At 40.2% G+C, this 14684-nt stretch overlaps 2 protein-coding genes across 2 annotated transcripts; both read left to right on the forward strand.

The window, feature by feature from the left end:
• Positions 1–3251: 3251 nt before the first annotated feature.
• On the forward strand, positions 3252–4190 carry LOC130021964 (olfactory receptor 7A10-like). The gene has a single exon (XM_056112697.1). It carries the CDS (start codon positions 3252–3254, stop codon positions 4188–4190), a length of 939 nt encoding a protein of 312 aa, XP_055968672.1.
• Positions 4191–11309: 7119 nt separating this feature from the next.
• Positions 11310–12257, forward strand: LOC130021965 (olfactory receptor 7A17-like). The gene has a single exon (XM_056112698.1). It carries the CDS (start codon positions 11310–11312, stop codon positions 12255–12257), a length of 948 nt encoding a protein of 315 aa, XP_055968673.1.
• Positions 12258–14684: the final 2427 nt, after the last annotated feature.

The following is a 14684-nucleotide window of genomic DNA, read 5'->3' on the forward strand; positions in this document are numbered from 1 at the left end:
AGACATAATGTTTGATTTAGTATATCAATAAGAAGAGAGAATCTCCTAAGGGCCAGAAGATTCTAGGGATAATTTATTATTTTATGTCTAGACCTCTGAATGTGTAATCATTAACTCATGTGACTTCAGTGAATGATTGGTTCTTATAAACTCCTTAAGGTCAGCGTTTGATTCTCCATTCAATCATATTTATGAACATTGCTTGAAACTACACATTTTGACATGACTCTTTCTCCTGAGTTTATCTCATTTTATTACATTTCATATGTTTTGATACGATTTGTCCCATATGTTTTGTTTTGTTTCCATAGGTGAGTACATATACTCATATTATGTTGTAGCACTGCAACAGTGAAAAAGAAGACAAAATTTTGAGTTAAATAAAGTCTGCTGTCTTGAATCATGCACTTTAAAGTTAAGACAAGGTAGTGAAATCACCAAATCACAGAATTCTGTGAGGCATTCACTATGAAAAGTGAATGATTTGGGCAAGTTCAATAGAACCTGACCTGGTTAGCCATTGAGTGTTAGATGAAGTTCAAAATGAAGACTAGAGCATAGTCACTGGGGTTTACACACAGAGTTCAAGCCATTGTCCAAGAAAAGCAAAGAAAAGGGAGGAAGGGGTTTACTTTTTATTGCTGGGAACACATAATTACTCATTGGTTAATTATCAGTGTATTATTATTTATCACATATTATTTATAGATTAGTGAAAACACCTAGGGGTTGGTGACTTTGAGTTCTGCCTCAACATCTAACCGGTAGCTGTGATCTTAAATTAATCACTGGCTTCTTGGTTTTATTTTCTCAGTTACAAAATGAGCATTTAAATGAGGCTAGTAGGGACTGTAGAGGTAGTACAGCCAGTGGGTGACTTGGGTTTGGCCCCTGGCATCCCATAAGGTCCTCTGAGCACTGCCAGAGGACTGCCAATGATCCCTGGGTACAGAGTCAGGAGTCCTGAGCATTGTTGGGTGTGACAAAAAAAAGTATTTCTATTTTTTTGTGCCATATCTAGAGGTGCAAGAATGGGTAGGGCTCTTGCCTTGTGTGTGGCTGACACAGGTTTGATTCCTCCATCCCTCTTGGAGAGCCTGGCAAGCTACCGAGAGTATCCCAACCGCATGGCAGAGCCTGGAAAGCTCCCCATGACGTATTCAATATGCCAAAAACAGTAACAACAAGCCTCACAATGGAGATGTTATTGGTGCCCAATCGAGCAAATTGATGAAAAATGGGAGGACAGTGCTACAGTGCTATTATTATATTACTATTTATTATTTATAATTATTAACTGTATGACTGTATAGCACTGTCCTCCTGTTGTTCATTGATTTGCTTGAGCGGGCCCAGTAACTTCTCCATTGTGTGACTTGTTACTGTGTTTGGCATATCAAATATGTCATGGGTAGCTTGCCAGGCTTTGCTGTGTGGGCAAGATACTCTCGGTAGCTTACCGGGCTCTCCGAGAGGGGTGGAAGAATCGAACTCGGGCCGGCCAGGTCTCCCTCATTCAAGGCAAACACCCTACCCACTGTGCTATCACAGGATAAATAAATCTTCTATTTGATCTTGAAAATAAGCAACTGTCTGTTGATCTCTGTATTTCATAGTATAAAGAGTTATTTTATCTCATGACTCATTTTTCTCGGGTGTACAATATGCAAGATTTTGGGTATTATAGGCATATAACTGATTTTTGTCTTTGAAGATGCTTAATTTTTTCTCTCATTATCCTTATTGGGCGTCAGGGGAATATAATTAGAGTTGGAATGCAACCAATGAAGACACATTTTCCTCCAGGTCTCTCAGAGATGATATCAGTTCACTAGATCTCTTCCCCCATTACCTAATTTTTCCCTGTCCCCTTTTCCCTTAACTCATCGAATAGAATTTAAAAAGTTTTCTATATATCCTGGTGGCATATAACCACTCCAAACAGAGTAAATAATAAGATAAATAGTTCAAGAAACATTTCAGAAATTCAATTTTATTTAAGGCAGTTTCACTCTTATGCAGATTATGAATACTAAAGCAAGCTAATTGGCAAAACAACACAACTGATATATAGACTTGTCTGTCACTATAGTTATTACTAAGAAATGGTCATGAGCGCTGTAGGAATGAATAGAGGGGTTGATTTTATGGTGCAATAAAACAGGAATTTTGGTGCTGGAATCGCTGTGTATCTACATCCAGGCCTGGATTTATATGTACACTTAGCCCCTGAGATCCCATGATATCTTGAACCAATAATAACCAATGAAAATAAGAAGTCAAAAAATATGTGATGAAATTTTAGGAACCAATTTTCCATGAAATGGGAGAAATATTGTTCACCTGTCTAACTCCCCCCCCCCATTTGTCAATAATGCATACAGTTGAGAATAAAAGAGATGAAAATGACCAAACCCACCCCCACCATAGCCAGGCATTGTGTATGTTTGTATGTTTCTCTCTCTGTCTATCTGTCTGTGTCTCTATCTGCATGTGTGTGTGATGGTGGGGTAGTCCTCAGAAAAGGGCTGTAAGTATTCTTATGTTCTAAGGTGATATTTACAATACAGTGTCCTGAACTCATCATGATTTGAATTACTGAAGGATGTCTTCCAAATTATGGATCATCTTTGCAATAAGATTACTAAAGGAGAAATAGAATGCATGATATCCCTGTGATTCTCAAATATAGAATGCTCAGTTCTCTCTTTCTTTATATCTGATTTCCATTTTTAATTCCAACAGTAACCATGTAAAATTAATTTATTTGCTTTCAGGTTCTTTCTTCATGAGAGAATTGTGGAGACTTATTTTTTCAAATCCCAGATTCATTACCTAGATGTTCCTTAAATAAATTTAGTACTAAATATATTTCTGAAATATACAAGGAATTTCTCATTAAAATTATAGGATAAAAGGCTGAAGAGATAGAATAGCAGTTAAGGCACTTAGCTTATAAGCAGCCAACCCTAGTTCAGTCTGGGTCATGCTGAGCACAGAGCCAGGAGTCAGCCCTGAGCACTACCAGTTGTCAACTAATTCTCCTCCCCCATAAAGCTATGGAATGCATGATAAAGGTAATGAAAAACTTATGTCTCACTAATGCCATGGGAAGCCAACACAGATAGAAAAATATCAATACTAATATCACTGCAAAATAAAACCAGCATTTTTAATACTTTACCTTAAGTATGGACTTTTGGAAAATAATCCTTTCCCTCCCTCTCTATCCTCCAAGTCAAATCAACTGCATGGAACAAAAAAACAATTCACAAGCTTTGGAATTTATTCTTCGTGAATTCTCAGCAGAGCCAGAAATGCAGCTGCTCCTATTTGTGATTTTTCTTTTTATGTACCTCACCACTGTCTTGGGGAACCTGCTCATCATCCTGGCCGTCATCTCAAACCCCCACCTCCACACACCCATGTACTTCTTCCTGTCCAACTTGTCCTTTGTGGACATCTGCTTCACCTCCACCACGGTCCCCAAGGTGCTAGTGAACATCCAGACACACAACAAAGCCATCACCTATTTAGGCTGCATAGCCCAGATGTATTTTTTTGTAGACTTTACAACCTTGGATGCCTTACTCTTAACTGCAATGGCCTATGATCGCTTTGTGGCCATCTGCCACCCCCTGCATTACGTAACCACCATGAACCCCCGGCTCTGTGTGCAGATGGTTCTGGGGTCTTGGACCCTAAGCAACCTGGCTTCACTGTTACACAGCTTAATGATGCTGAGATTGTCCTTCTGCACAGACTTGGAAATCCCCAACTTCTTCTGTGATCTCAAACAGTTGCTGCAACTCGCCTGCTCCGACAACTTATATAATAATGTGGCGATGTACTTTGCGTCTCTTCTCCTGGGTGGTAGTTCCCTGCTGGGGATCCTTTACTCTTACTCCAAGATATTTTCCTCTGTACGTCGAATCGCGTCAGCTCAGGGCAGGTATAAAGCGTTTTCCACCTGTGCGTCTCACCTCTCCGTGGTCTCCTTATTCTATTGTACATGCTTTAGCATCTACTTGAGCTCTGCAACTACCCACAGCTCTCATTCCAATGCCATCGCCTCGGTGATGTACACGGTGGTCACCCCCATGCTGAACCCGTTCATCTACAGTCTCAGGAACAAAGACATCAAGAGGGCGTTGGGAGCGTTACTTACGGTGGGAACTACGAAAGGTTGATTGCCCCAGGAGGAAAGAAATGGACGTTATTAGTGAAGTCAGAGTGTTAGAGTAAAATTGTGATGATCAGTCTAATGTTGGACAGATAGAATTTGCTCTCTTATATATTTGTTTTCTGAATTTCCATTTCTTTGATCTTGTCTCTGTTCACTTTACCTAATTCTTCACCTGGTTGAATTTTGTGCTGGTTCTACCGTCAAGCATTTTTCTCATTTTGTTTTTCTACATTCCAAAATTAATTTTCAATCATAGATTCTTAGTAATTGGAAATTTCTGGATGCCTAATGAGACACTTTTGATGTTCTAGAATAATTTTATCATAATGTATATGTCCTTTTGTACAGATGTGGCAATCCCCCTTTTTTTCGGTGAGCTCTATAAGTTGGTTCAAATTATCTGTTTGGACACCTTTCTTAATCAGGTGTTGATGTATATTACAGTTGTCTTGATGTCTGGTGGTCCCCTACCTGCAGCCTTTACTCTTACTCTAAAATAATTTCCTTCGTACATGTATTTTCTTCAGCTCAAGACAACTATTGTAGCACTGTAGCATTGTCCTCCCGTTGTTCATCAATTTGCTCGAGCGGGCCCAGTAACGTCTCCATTGTGAGACTTGTAACTGTTTGACATATCGAATACGTCACGGGGAGCTTGCCAGGCTTTGCCATGTGGGTGAGATACTCTGGGTAGCTTGCTGGGCTCTCGGAAAGAGGCGGAGGAATAGAACTCGGGTTGGCTGGGCTGGCCACATGCAAGGCAAACGCCCTACCACTGTGCTATTGCTTCAGCCCTACATAAAACAAAATACATAAAGAATTTTCCTTCTGTGCATCACCCCTCTCCATTGTATCCTTCTTTTATTATATAAGTCTAGGAGTATTCTTTAGCTTGCTGCTACCCCCAGCTCACAATCAAAATTAACAGCCTTAAATAAATAAATAAATAAATAAATAAATAAATAACAGTCTCAGCAATGCACACTATGGTCACCCTCTTCTGAGTCTCTTTATTTATAGCCTGAGGAATAAGGACATTACAGAAGATTTAAGGATAATCTTTGTGAAAGAGATAAAAAGAGATAACATAACAAATGAAGCAATGATACAGTGGGGAGGGTTCTTGCTTGCTTGTGGCTGCGGCTGGTTTATTCCCTGGTACCCCATATGGTCCCCTGAGCACAACTAGGAGTGATTCCTGAGTGCTGAGTCAGGAGTTACCCCTGAGCATCACTGGGTGTGACCCAAAATCGAAAACGACAGTTGTCCCAAGAATTACAAAGTTCCCAGGACTGTAGAAATGAAACCCCAGAGTCATACATATTATTTGATCAAACTCTGGAAGTAGATCTTGGTTTTTCTTGCTATTTCCTGAAATTTCTACTTCTTTGCTATCAACTTCTTTATTCAGTTGATGTGAATTGTGTATTAAACTTTCTAATATCTCCCTAAAAAAATTCTTGTTTTTCTGCTTTATTCATTTTCAACCATGAATCAGAATTTGGACATGCCTACAAAACAATATGTGTGTAATTCAAGAGTGTTTTCTCAAGTGGTATATGTTGTAAGAAATATTTTTTGGCATTTCTGGGACAACCTGTACTCAAGGCTTTCTCTTGGCTCTGTACTCAGAGGTCACTCCTGGCAGAGCTTGGGGGAATATATATGATGCTGGAGATCAAATCCAGGTAGGCTACATGCAAGGCAAACACCTTATTATGCTATTAAATCTCTGGTGCCCAGAAATAGTTTTTTTCTCTCAAAATATCACCAGGGGTTCCACTTCTCCAAAGAGAAAAATAAATCAATACTTTAGGGCCAATAACACTAGCATATTTTAAATTTATTCTTTTAATAAATTTAAATTATTTTTTCATTTTTATTGAGGCATGGTGATTTAAAATATTGGGTAATTTTTAAAAACGTATAGTCTCACATTAAGTGAAGTAGTATTTAAAATCATTTGGAGCTATTCAGCCTCCTTCTCCTGTTAGAGAATCTCACTGTAGAAATGTGAATGTGATTCAGCTTAACCCTTCAAACATGATTTTACTGGGATTAGAAATAGAGAGTAGGGGATGGAGCGAAAGCACAGTGGGTAGGGCGTTTGCCTTGCACAAGGCCGACCCATGTAGACTTGGACCCTAGCTAGAGTTAGCAATAAAATTCCTTGCTTTTGCATCACAAGAATGACCCTTTGGGGTTGGAGCGATAGCACAGGGCTGACCCAGGTTTGATTCGCAGCATCCCATATGGTCCCCCGAGCACTGTCAGGAGTAATTCCTGAGTGCATGAACCAGGAGTAACCCCTGTGAAATGCCAGGTATGACCCAAAAAGAAAAAAATAGTACCTAAGGGGTTAAGTCATTTCCCTTTCATGCAGAAAAACTTAGTTTGATGCTTGGCCCTTAGTACCATCTATTGCCGCTGAGGACCCTAGCAATGACCCCTGAATTTGAGAATGAGGAGCATCTCATCAGATTTGAAATCAAGTCCTTTCACTTGATGGGACTTAACATGGGACACTCCAAAGCTGCATTTTGACATTGGAGAACAGAATTATAAACGAAATTTGTCATGGAATGAATCTCTATTAAAAAAATGAGTCAGTGTCTATAATAAGAAATACAGATTATGCTTCATGAAACAATTCAAACGTTTTCATCTATCATGAACATTTGAAGGTAGGTGCTAAATTAAACCTTTAATTTCCATTATGAGTGTCACAAAAAGTTTCCCAGAGAAGGTGTTATGAAGCCTAGACTCATTATCAAAATGCCCCAGTTCATCTCTAGTTGTAGAGAAGAACAATTTCATGGTGATGGAGGCTGGCATCCTTGCTCCAACTCAGTGCTCTGAAGAGACAAAGGAACCAACTCAGACCACTCAGCTTTGGAGAAAACTTTTAATCAGTTAAAATTGGTTTAGAGATTTGGATGTGAAGCAGTTTATGTAGAAATAGATTCACTTGAGTTGTAATATCCTGGGAACAGAGACTCATTAGGAAAAATTCCCTTTCTGTCCTGGCGATTTTCCACAGGGAAACCTGTGCTCAGAGATTGGAGGAAGAACAAGAGGTAAAAGTGCCCTAATGAGCCAATCTGGGAGCTGTAAAAAACCTGAGTCTCTTATGTCTCATATGTGAAACCTGGACTCAGAAGAGGTATTTTGTTTGTTTCGTGGTTTGTGTTTCGAATCCTGGCTGGGGTGCTAACTCTTCATTCCTTCCATCTTGTGTGGGAAAACTTTCTTTTCTTCCTCATTTATCATCTTAGTGACCCTTCACACTTCCAGCTGGAGACCTCCCTCTCTGAGTTCCAATCCAGGTGAGTTCCACTACCCACCCAATCCTGCAGAGAGTATAAACCAAGCTCTCACGCTCACCTGAGGCCCAATTCTCCTTTTTGTTTTGTTTCTTTTTTCTGTTTTTTCTTTTTAAAATGTAATTTATTTTTCTTTTTTTTTAATGAATCACCGAGAGGTACAGTTACAGACTTACAAACTTTCATTATTATGTTTCAGTCATACAATGATCAAGTACCCATCCCTCTACCAGTGCCCATTCTCCACCACCAATGATCCCAGTATCCTTCCCACCCCACAGAGGGTGGCCTCGCCTCTGTGACAGGTGCATTCCCTTTTACACTCTCTCTCTCTCTCTCTCTCTCTCTCTCTCTCTCTCTCTCTCTCTCTCTCTCGGGTCTTATGGTTTGCAATACAGGTAGTAAGTGGCCATCATGTTTGGTCCATAGTCTACTTTCAGCACGCATCTCCCATCCCAGGCGAGCCCTCCAAGCAACATTTACTTAGTGGTCCCTTCTCCATCCCAGCTGCCTTTTCCCCCAGCATGTGAGGCCGGCTTCCAAGCTGTGGAGTGGAGCGATCCTCCCTAATTCTCCTTAGTTCATGGGAAGGAGATGGCTGTGTTGGTTCCCTGGCCTAATGAGTGAATACATCTATTTAATGCTGTAAGAATTTCTGGTGTGGATATTTTGGTGTGACTTCAAACTTTGCTTTTGATTAAGTGAGTTGAGGTGATCATGGTCGAAATGTTTCTAAACGGTGGCGATTTAAGGAACATATAGAGACACTTCTGGGTGTCTCATGGAGAGGGGTGGGTGGGTGCTCAGCCAGGATTATCTGGACACCCTCGTGTGCACAAGACAGATTTCAACACGCACAAAGATCTGGCTCAAATATCAGTACTGCTGGACTATATATCCCCAATATAAAAAAAATTGTTAGTGGAGATATGAATAGCTGTTTCCTATTTTTTTCCCTATCTTTTGTAGCCTTGTAATATTTTTCTTTTCTGCCAGGAAAAAACAAAGGAGAAGCTATCTTTTCTTCTATCAATTTATTCACTTAATTTTAGGTTTGGGGACACTACTGGTGGTGGCCAGGGCTTAGTCATGGTTCTGCACTCAGGTATCACTCCTAGTTGGGATCAGGACCATGTGATTGAACCCAGTTTGACCACATTCAAGGCAAGCACTTTACTTCCTGTCCTATCTTTCTGGCCCTTCTGCTATCAATTTAAACTTATACCTCATGACTTGGACAGTTCTTTAAATTGTTCCTAGGCTGATGGGTGTACAATATATTTTTCCTTTCATTTTGGGGGAGGGGTTTGGGCCACATCCTGTAGATGACTCCTCACTCAATGGTGTTCCCAGGGGTACTTGGAAGACAGAATAATACCACATGCAAGGTAAGTGCCTTGACCCCTGTACTCTTTATAGCCCTCTATTTCTCATTTCTGAATATTTCTCATTTCTTCTTCTTTTTTTTTTGACTCAAACGCAGAGGTCCTCAGGGGCTTCATATAGCTCTGTGCTTAGAAGTCACTCCTGGATCATAAGATGCTGAAGGATGAACTGGGCTGGCCTCCATGCAAAGCTATCACCTTAATCTCTGTACTAGCTCTCCTTCCCATAGATTCAATAAACTGGAGTATTATTCACAGTTCTGTTTTGTCTGCTATTATATGCACATATATCCTTCATGCACTTTAGTACTATAAACTCCAGAAAAAAAAAACTTCTGCAGAATATTTTATTTTAGTTTGTTTTTTCTTTTTGGGTCACACCCGGCAATGCATAGGGATTACTCCTGGCTCTGGCTCTGTATTCAGGAATTACTCCTGGCAGTGCTCAGGGGACTATATGGGATGCCAGGAATTAAAACCAGGTCGGACGTGTGCAAGGCAAATGTACTACCCGCTGTGCTATCGTTCCAGCTCCAGAATATTTTCACAGATGACTTTTGGAGGAAATTTCAAGTATAGAGTGAATGTTGCCTGTCCTCTAGTTTCTCTTTGCCAGTGTGGCCTGTTTTGTTTTTGTTTTGGGGCTACACCTGGTGATGCTCAGATATTACTCTTGTCTCTGCACTCAGAGGCCATACTTGGTGGGTGCTCAGGGGATCATACGGGATGCCTAGGATCAAACCCCGGTCGGCTGCATGCAAGTAAGTGCCCTCTCCACTGTAGTAGTATCTCTCCAGTCTTTATTTCTGCAGCATCTTCTGCCATTGAGACCGTGGCTTTTTCTCATGGCCCTTTCTAAGGATGATGTCTGAGATGGCATTAGGATGCATATCCTCGGAGGTAGGATCCCTGGGAATCACATACATGGCATCATCCTCACTGGAGATCACACAAAACCCAACCTTTTTTTTTTTAAACTAAATTTCATATCCCTCTTGCCATATAGTAGAAAGTCTATATACATGGAAACCTAATGTTTCAGTTTACTTCAGTTTGGGTTGAGTTTGTGTTGGTCAGTGCATTTGTCCTTGTAGGTGTTTGTATCTGTGGTTATGAGTCTGTTCTGTGGAGGGAGAGAAGTCTCTAGGGCAGGTGGACCTGACCTGAGGTGTCCAAGGTGGCTCACTTTCAGATCCTCAGTTGCAGAGAGACCTAGTTCCACACAAATAATGACAAAAGCAAAGGAATTTTATTGCTAATCCGAGTCATCCTAGCTCGAGCTAGGGTCCAAGTCTCATCCAATGCAGTGGAGTCTTGAAAAGGACCCCGACTCCAAATCACAAACAGTTTTTATAGGGTTCAGAATTAAGAAGAAATTTATACACTGGTCTATTTTTAGTATCAGCCCTATTATAGCAGTGGTCAGCAATTAGACAATGGCTAGTAACAGTTTCTAAGGAGGGTACAGTGACCTTCTTATGACCGGCCAGGCCTAACTGCCCAATTCCTTATCTAGGCAAATTACTCAACTGGGAGTCTACCAGAAACTGCAAGTTCTGCTTCAGGGAAACAAACCGAGGCCTAGTTGAGACTTAATGTTAGCTGCAACTTGTAATGGCATCAGTTTTGCCCTCACAACAAAACAGAAGCCAGGTCCCATTGGAAAAAGGGATGAAGATGGAATCTGTATGGATGCATGGATCACCTTGCAACAAGGTTAAGATAGTACAGAGGGATGGAGGTTGGAGTAAGGGGTTGTGAGGCTTCAGTACAGAAGGAGTATTTCTTACATTTGAATCTATACCCATCTCTCCTCCTTTCTTCTTCAACTTCCAACACAGATTTAAGTATTGGAAGTTTTGACTGACTAGTCACTTTAGCGAATACACACATCCCCACATAACCTGTCCTTGCAACCCTTTCCTCTCAATCTTTTTCTAAAAGTCATCTGTTTGCAAGTATTGATGAAAATTCAGGTTACTCACTAGTTCCTTTCTCTCTGCTTTCCATTTCTTCATACCAACCTTGGTCTCTCAAATATTCTGACATTTTATTCTCTTCCTGTGTCTTTACTTTTCATTGGTGAAATTCAAAGACTTTGGTTTTATTGCACCCTAGACTTGTTCCTTAGATATTTTCAAAACCATTTAGAGTGCTCAATTTATATTCATTCAATAGAAAAAGAATGTCACATAAAATAAGCAGAATGCTTAACTCCAATGTGGGGAGGAGAGAATCATGATAGGAAAATAATTCAGGAGGGGCCAAGATAGATAATAAAAAGAGGAAGATATAAACACATAAAATATTTCAATGAATTTCTGGTATGCCAACATAAGTGGCTGCATTTCAAATAAGTAATGCAGATCTATGTGCCTATTTTCTTCCTTCCTAGAGAACCCTCCTTCCCATAACATGAAACCAGAAAATGATTCACATGTTTCAGAATTTATTCTCCTGGGATTTTCAGAGAAATCGGATATGCAGTCCCTCATCTTTGTGATTTTTCTCTCCATGTACCTGATCACTATGCTTGGGAACCTGCTCCTCATCCTGGCCATCAGCTCAGACCCCCACCTTCACACGCCCATGTACTTCTTCCTGTCCAACCTGTCCTTTGCGGACATCTGCTTCATCTCCACTACCATCCCCAAGATGCTGGTGAATATAAAGCAGGAGTTTAAAGGTATAACCTACGGAGGTTGCATCACTCAGATGTGTTTTGTCATGATCTTTGGTGGAGTAGATGACCTACTTCTCACTGTGATGGCCTATGATCGCTTTGTAGCCATCTGTCACCCCCTGAACTACACAGCTATCATGAACCCCCGTCTCTGTGGGCTGATGGTTCTAATGTCCTGGATCACTTGTAGCCTGACATCCTTGTTTCACAGCTTGATGGTTTTGCGATTGTCCTTCTGCACAGACTTGGAAATCCCCAACTTCTTCTGTGAATTGAAGTTGATGGTTCAACTTGCCTGCTCGGACACCTTTCTTAATGATGTGGGGATGTATTTTTCAGCGATTCTTCTGGTTTGTGGTCCTCTGGTAGGAATCCTTTACTCTTATTCTAAGATCGCTTCTTCCATAAGTAGAATATCAACAGTTCAAGGCAAGTATAAGGCTTTTTCTACATGTGTGTCACACATCGCAGTAGTCTCCTTATTTTATTGCACTCTCTTGGCCGTGTACCTGAGCTCTGCTGGTGCTCACAGCTCAGAGTCCAGTTCAACAGCCTCCGTGATGTACACGGTTGTCTCGCCCATGCTGAATCCCTTCATCTACAGTCTGAGAAACAAGGACATCAAGAGGGCCCTGAAAGCATTCTTGTTGAAGGGAACAGCAAAAGGGCAATTGTCTTAGGAATGAAAAGGACCATCACTTGTTAGAGATTGGGATGATCAGACTTCAGCAGTGAAATTTAGTCTTCCTGTTTCCTGGGTTTTCATTTCTTTCACCTCAGCTCTAGCCGTTGTATATAATATTCCTAGCAAATCATTGTTTACCTGAATAGTTTTCTCCCTGTTGTTTGTCAACCTTTACAAATCATTTACAGCTCAGAACTGAGTACTTGTAAGTCCATGTGGAGTTAAGGAGAATATAGGGATTTAATTTGATCACTTGACATCCCGTTACTCATGGATTTGCTCGAGCGGGCGCCAGTAATGTCTCCATTCGTCCCTGTCGCGCCAGTGTAGCCCATTGACGTTTGCTCATTCTAGGAACACGAAGATCCTCAAACTGATCATTCAGGGTCTTGACAAAGAAATCTGACCATCTCATAGGTGGGAAGTCACGCAATTTTTTGATGTCCCCTGGAATCTAGTCGGTAATGGCTCTAGTCCAGCAGTCGTCTCCAAATCTCATTACGTATCCAGCACATCTGATTTTCGACGCCTTGGCAAATGAAACAGCATCCCTGATTCTTGATCCTTGGGGATTAAATTAAATCCCCAAGAATCAGGGGATTAAAATAAATCTCCAAGAATCAGGGATTTAATTAATTAATTAATTGATTGATTTTTGCCACACCCAGAGATGTTCAGAAGTGACTCCTGACTCTGTGCTCAGGCATTATTCCTGGAAGTTCTCAGAGAAATTTTGGGGTGCTGGGAATTCAGCTCAGGTGGGTTGCGTGCAATGCAAGCACCCTGCCCACTATACTATCTCTCCAGCTCCCAGAAACAAAGACTCTTTTAGAATAGAGCTGTCAAATTATCTCATACCAGATATTTTTCTTTTGTTCTAAGGAATTGTTTGTTGAATGACTCCAGAGGTTAACATGCAAAATTGATGACCCATTTTGTTTATAAAGATTGTAATAGAAGACATTTGGGATCACTTTCACTTTCAAGCTGAGGCTGCACTGTGTTAATTGACTTTTCAACAAAATAGACTCTAACACACCCTTGCTCGGTAGAGTTGGATCCTGGTTTTATTGCCCTCAACAGGGTTTGTTATCTTTTTGCAGATCATACAGTGTCTTTTTCACTCATTTAAAAAGTTATTATCAAGTTATGTCTTCAAGAGGACTCAATTGACAGATATGGACTTATATAGAGAATGACTGTGAGCTTAAAACAACTGAACTAGGGTTGCAATTTGCAGAAATGCAATTTCTGCATCTTTACCAATGCACTGAAATCAAATGATAACACCTACTACACATATGTACTTGTGTAACATTCAAGATACACCTGATAAATGTTCACCAGGGCACTGTAATGTGTTAAGGATGTAATATCCCTATCCCGTATTTAATTATTGTATAAAGTAATCGATATTAGGCAACAGGAAACATTAAACAAACATTGCAGCAAGAACTGAAATATTGTATTGAGTACAACACAATATATGTGTGTTTGGGGGCATATGTTTTTCACTTTGAATAGAACTATATATATGCATTTGTCCATAAACAAAATCATTTTAAGTGTTGTATTTTATGTTGAGAAGCATTTAAGATTATGTGGGAGTTGGCAGAAATGAGAGAATAATGCTTCAGTCTAAATGAAATTAGTATGGAAATATGGATCCAAATATTTAAAGGATACACAAACATCTAAATGATTAATAAGTTTTTCTATTTTAATTCCTCAGATGAGTTGAAATATGAATTATGTTCACATTCCTACACTGAGATTCTTTATCTGATAAGAAGCTGTGTGCATTCAATTTAATTTTGCTATTTTGGTTTTTGTGCCACGCCCAGCTATGCTCAGGACTTAAGTTCTGATCAGGGATCACTCCTGTTGAGGTTTGGGGGAACCAGATAGGGTGACTGGGATTAAACCCAGGTCAATCACATGCAATATTAGTGTTTTACCTGTTGTACTATTTTTCAGCTCTTTGACTCTAAATTCCTCCTCACTAGAGATAATATTTCAATCCCCAATGCCTTTCCCAGAAATTGCTAAATTAATGGAGACGCTATCTGAATTTCCTCAACATAACACTATTGGAAATAAACCCATTCATCACAATGACCTTCTTATAATTAAAAGAAATGTGTGATTTCCATTAAAATTTTGGATATCAGTGACTGAAATGTATCTCATGGACTATAATCAAGATATTTAGTGGGATAGATTTCATCTGTTCGTTGGAGAATTGTCTGGGTTTCCTTGTCCAAGGCCATATGGCCAACCCGGGTTTGATCCCCGGCATCCCATATAATCCCCCAAGCACTACCAGGAGTGGTTTATGAATGCAGAGCCAGGAGTAACCCCTGAACTTCGCTGGGTGTGGCCCAAAAAGAAAAAAATTAATTAAAAAAGTTGAATAAAGAGA

This window comes from Sorex fumeus, unplaced genomic scaffold (genome assembly GCF_029834395.1).
Source record: "Sorex fumeus unplaced genomic scaffold, SorFum_2.1 ptg000019l, whole genome shotgun sequence".
NCBI classification, from domain to species: domain Eukaryota; kingdom Metazoa; phylum Chordata; class Mammalia; order Eulipotyphla; family Soricidae; genus Sorex; species Sorex fumeus.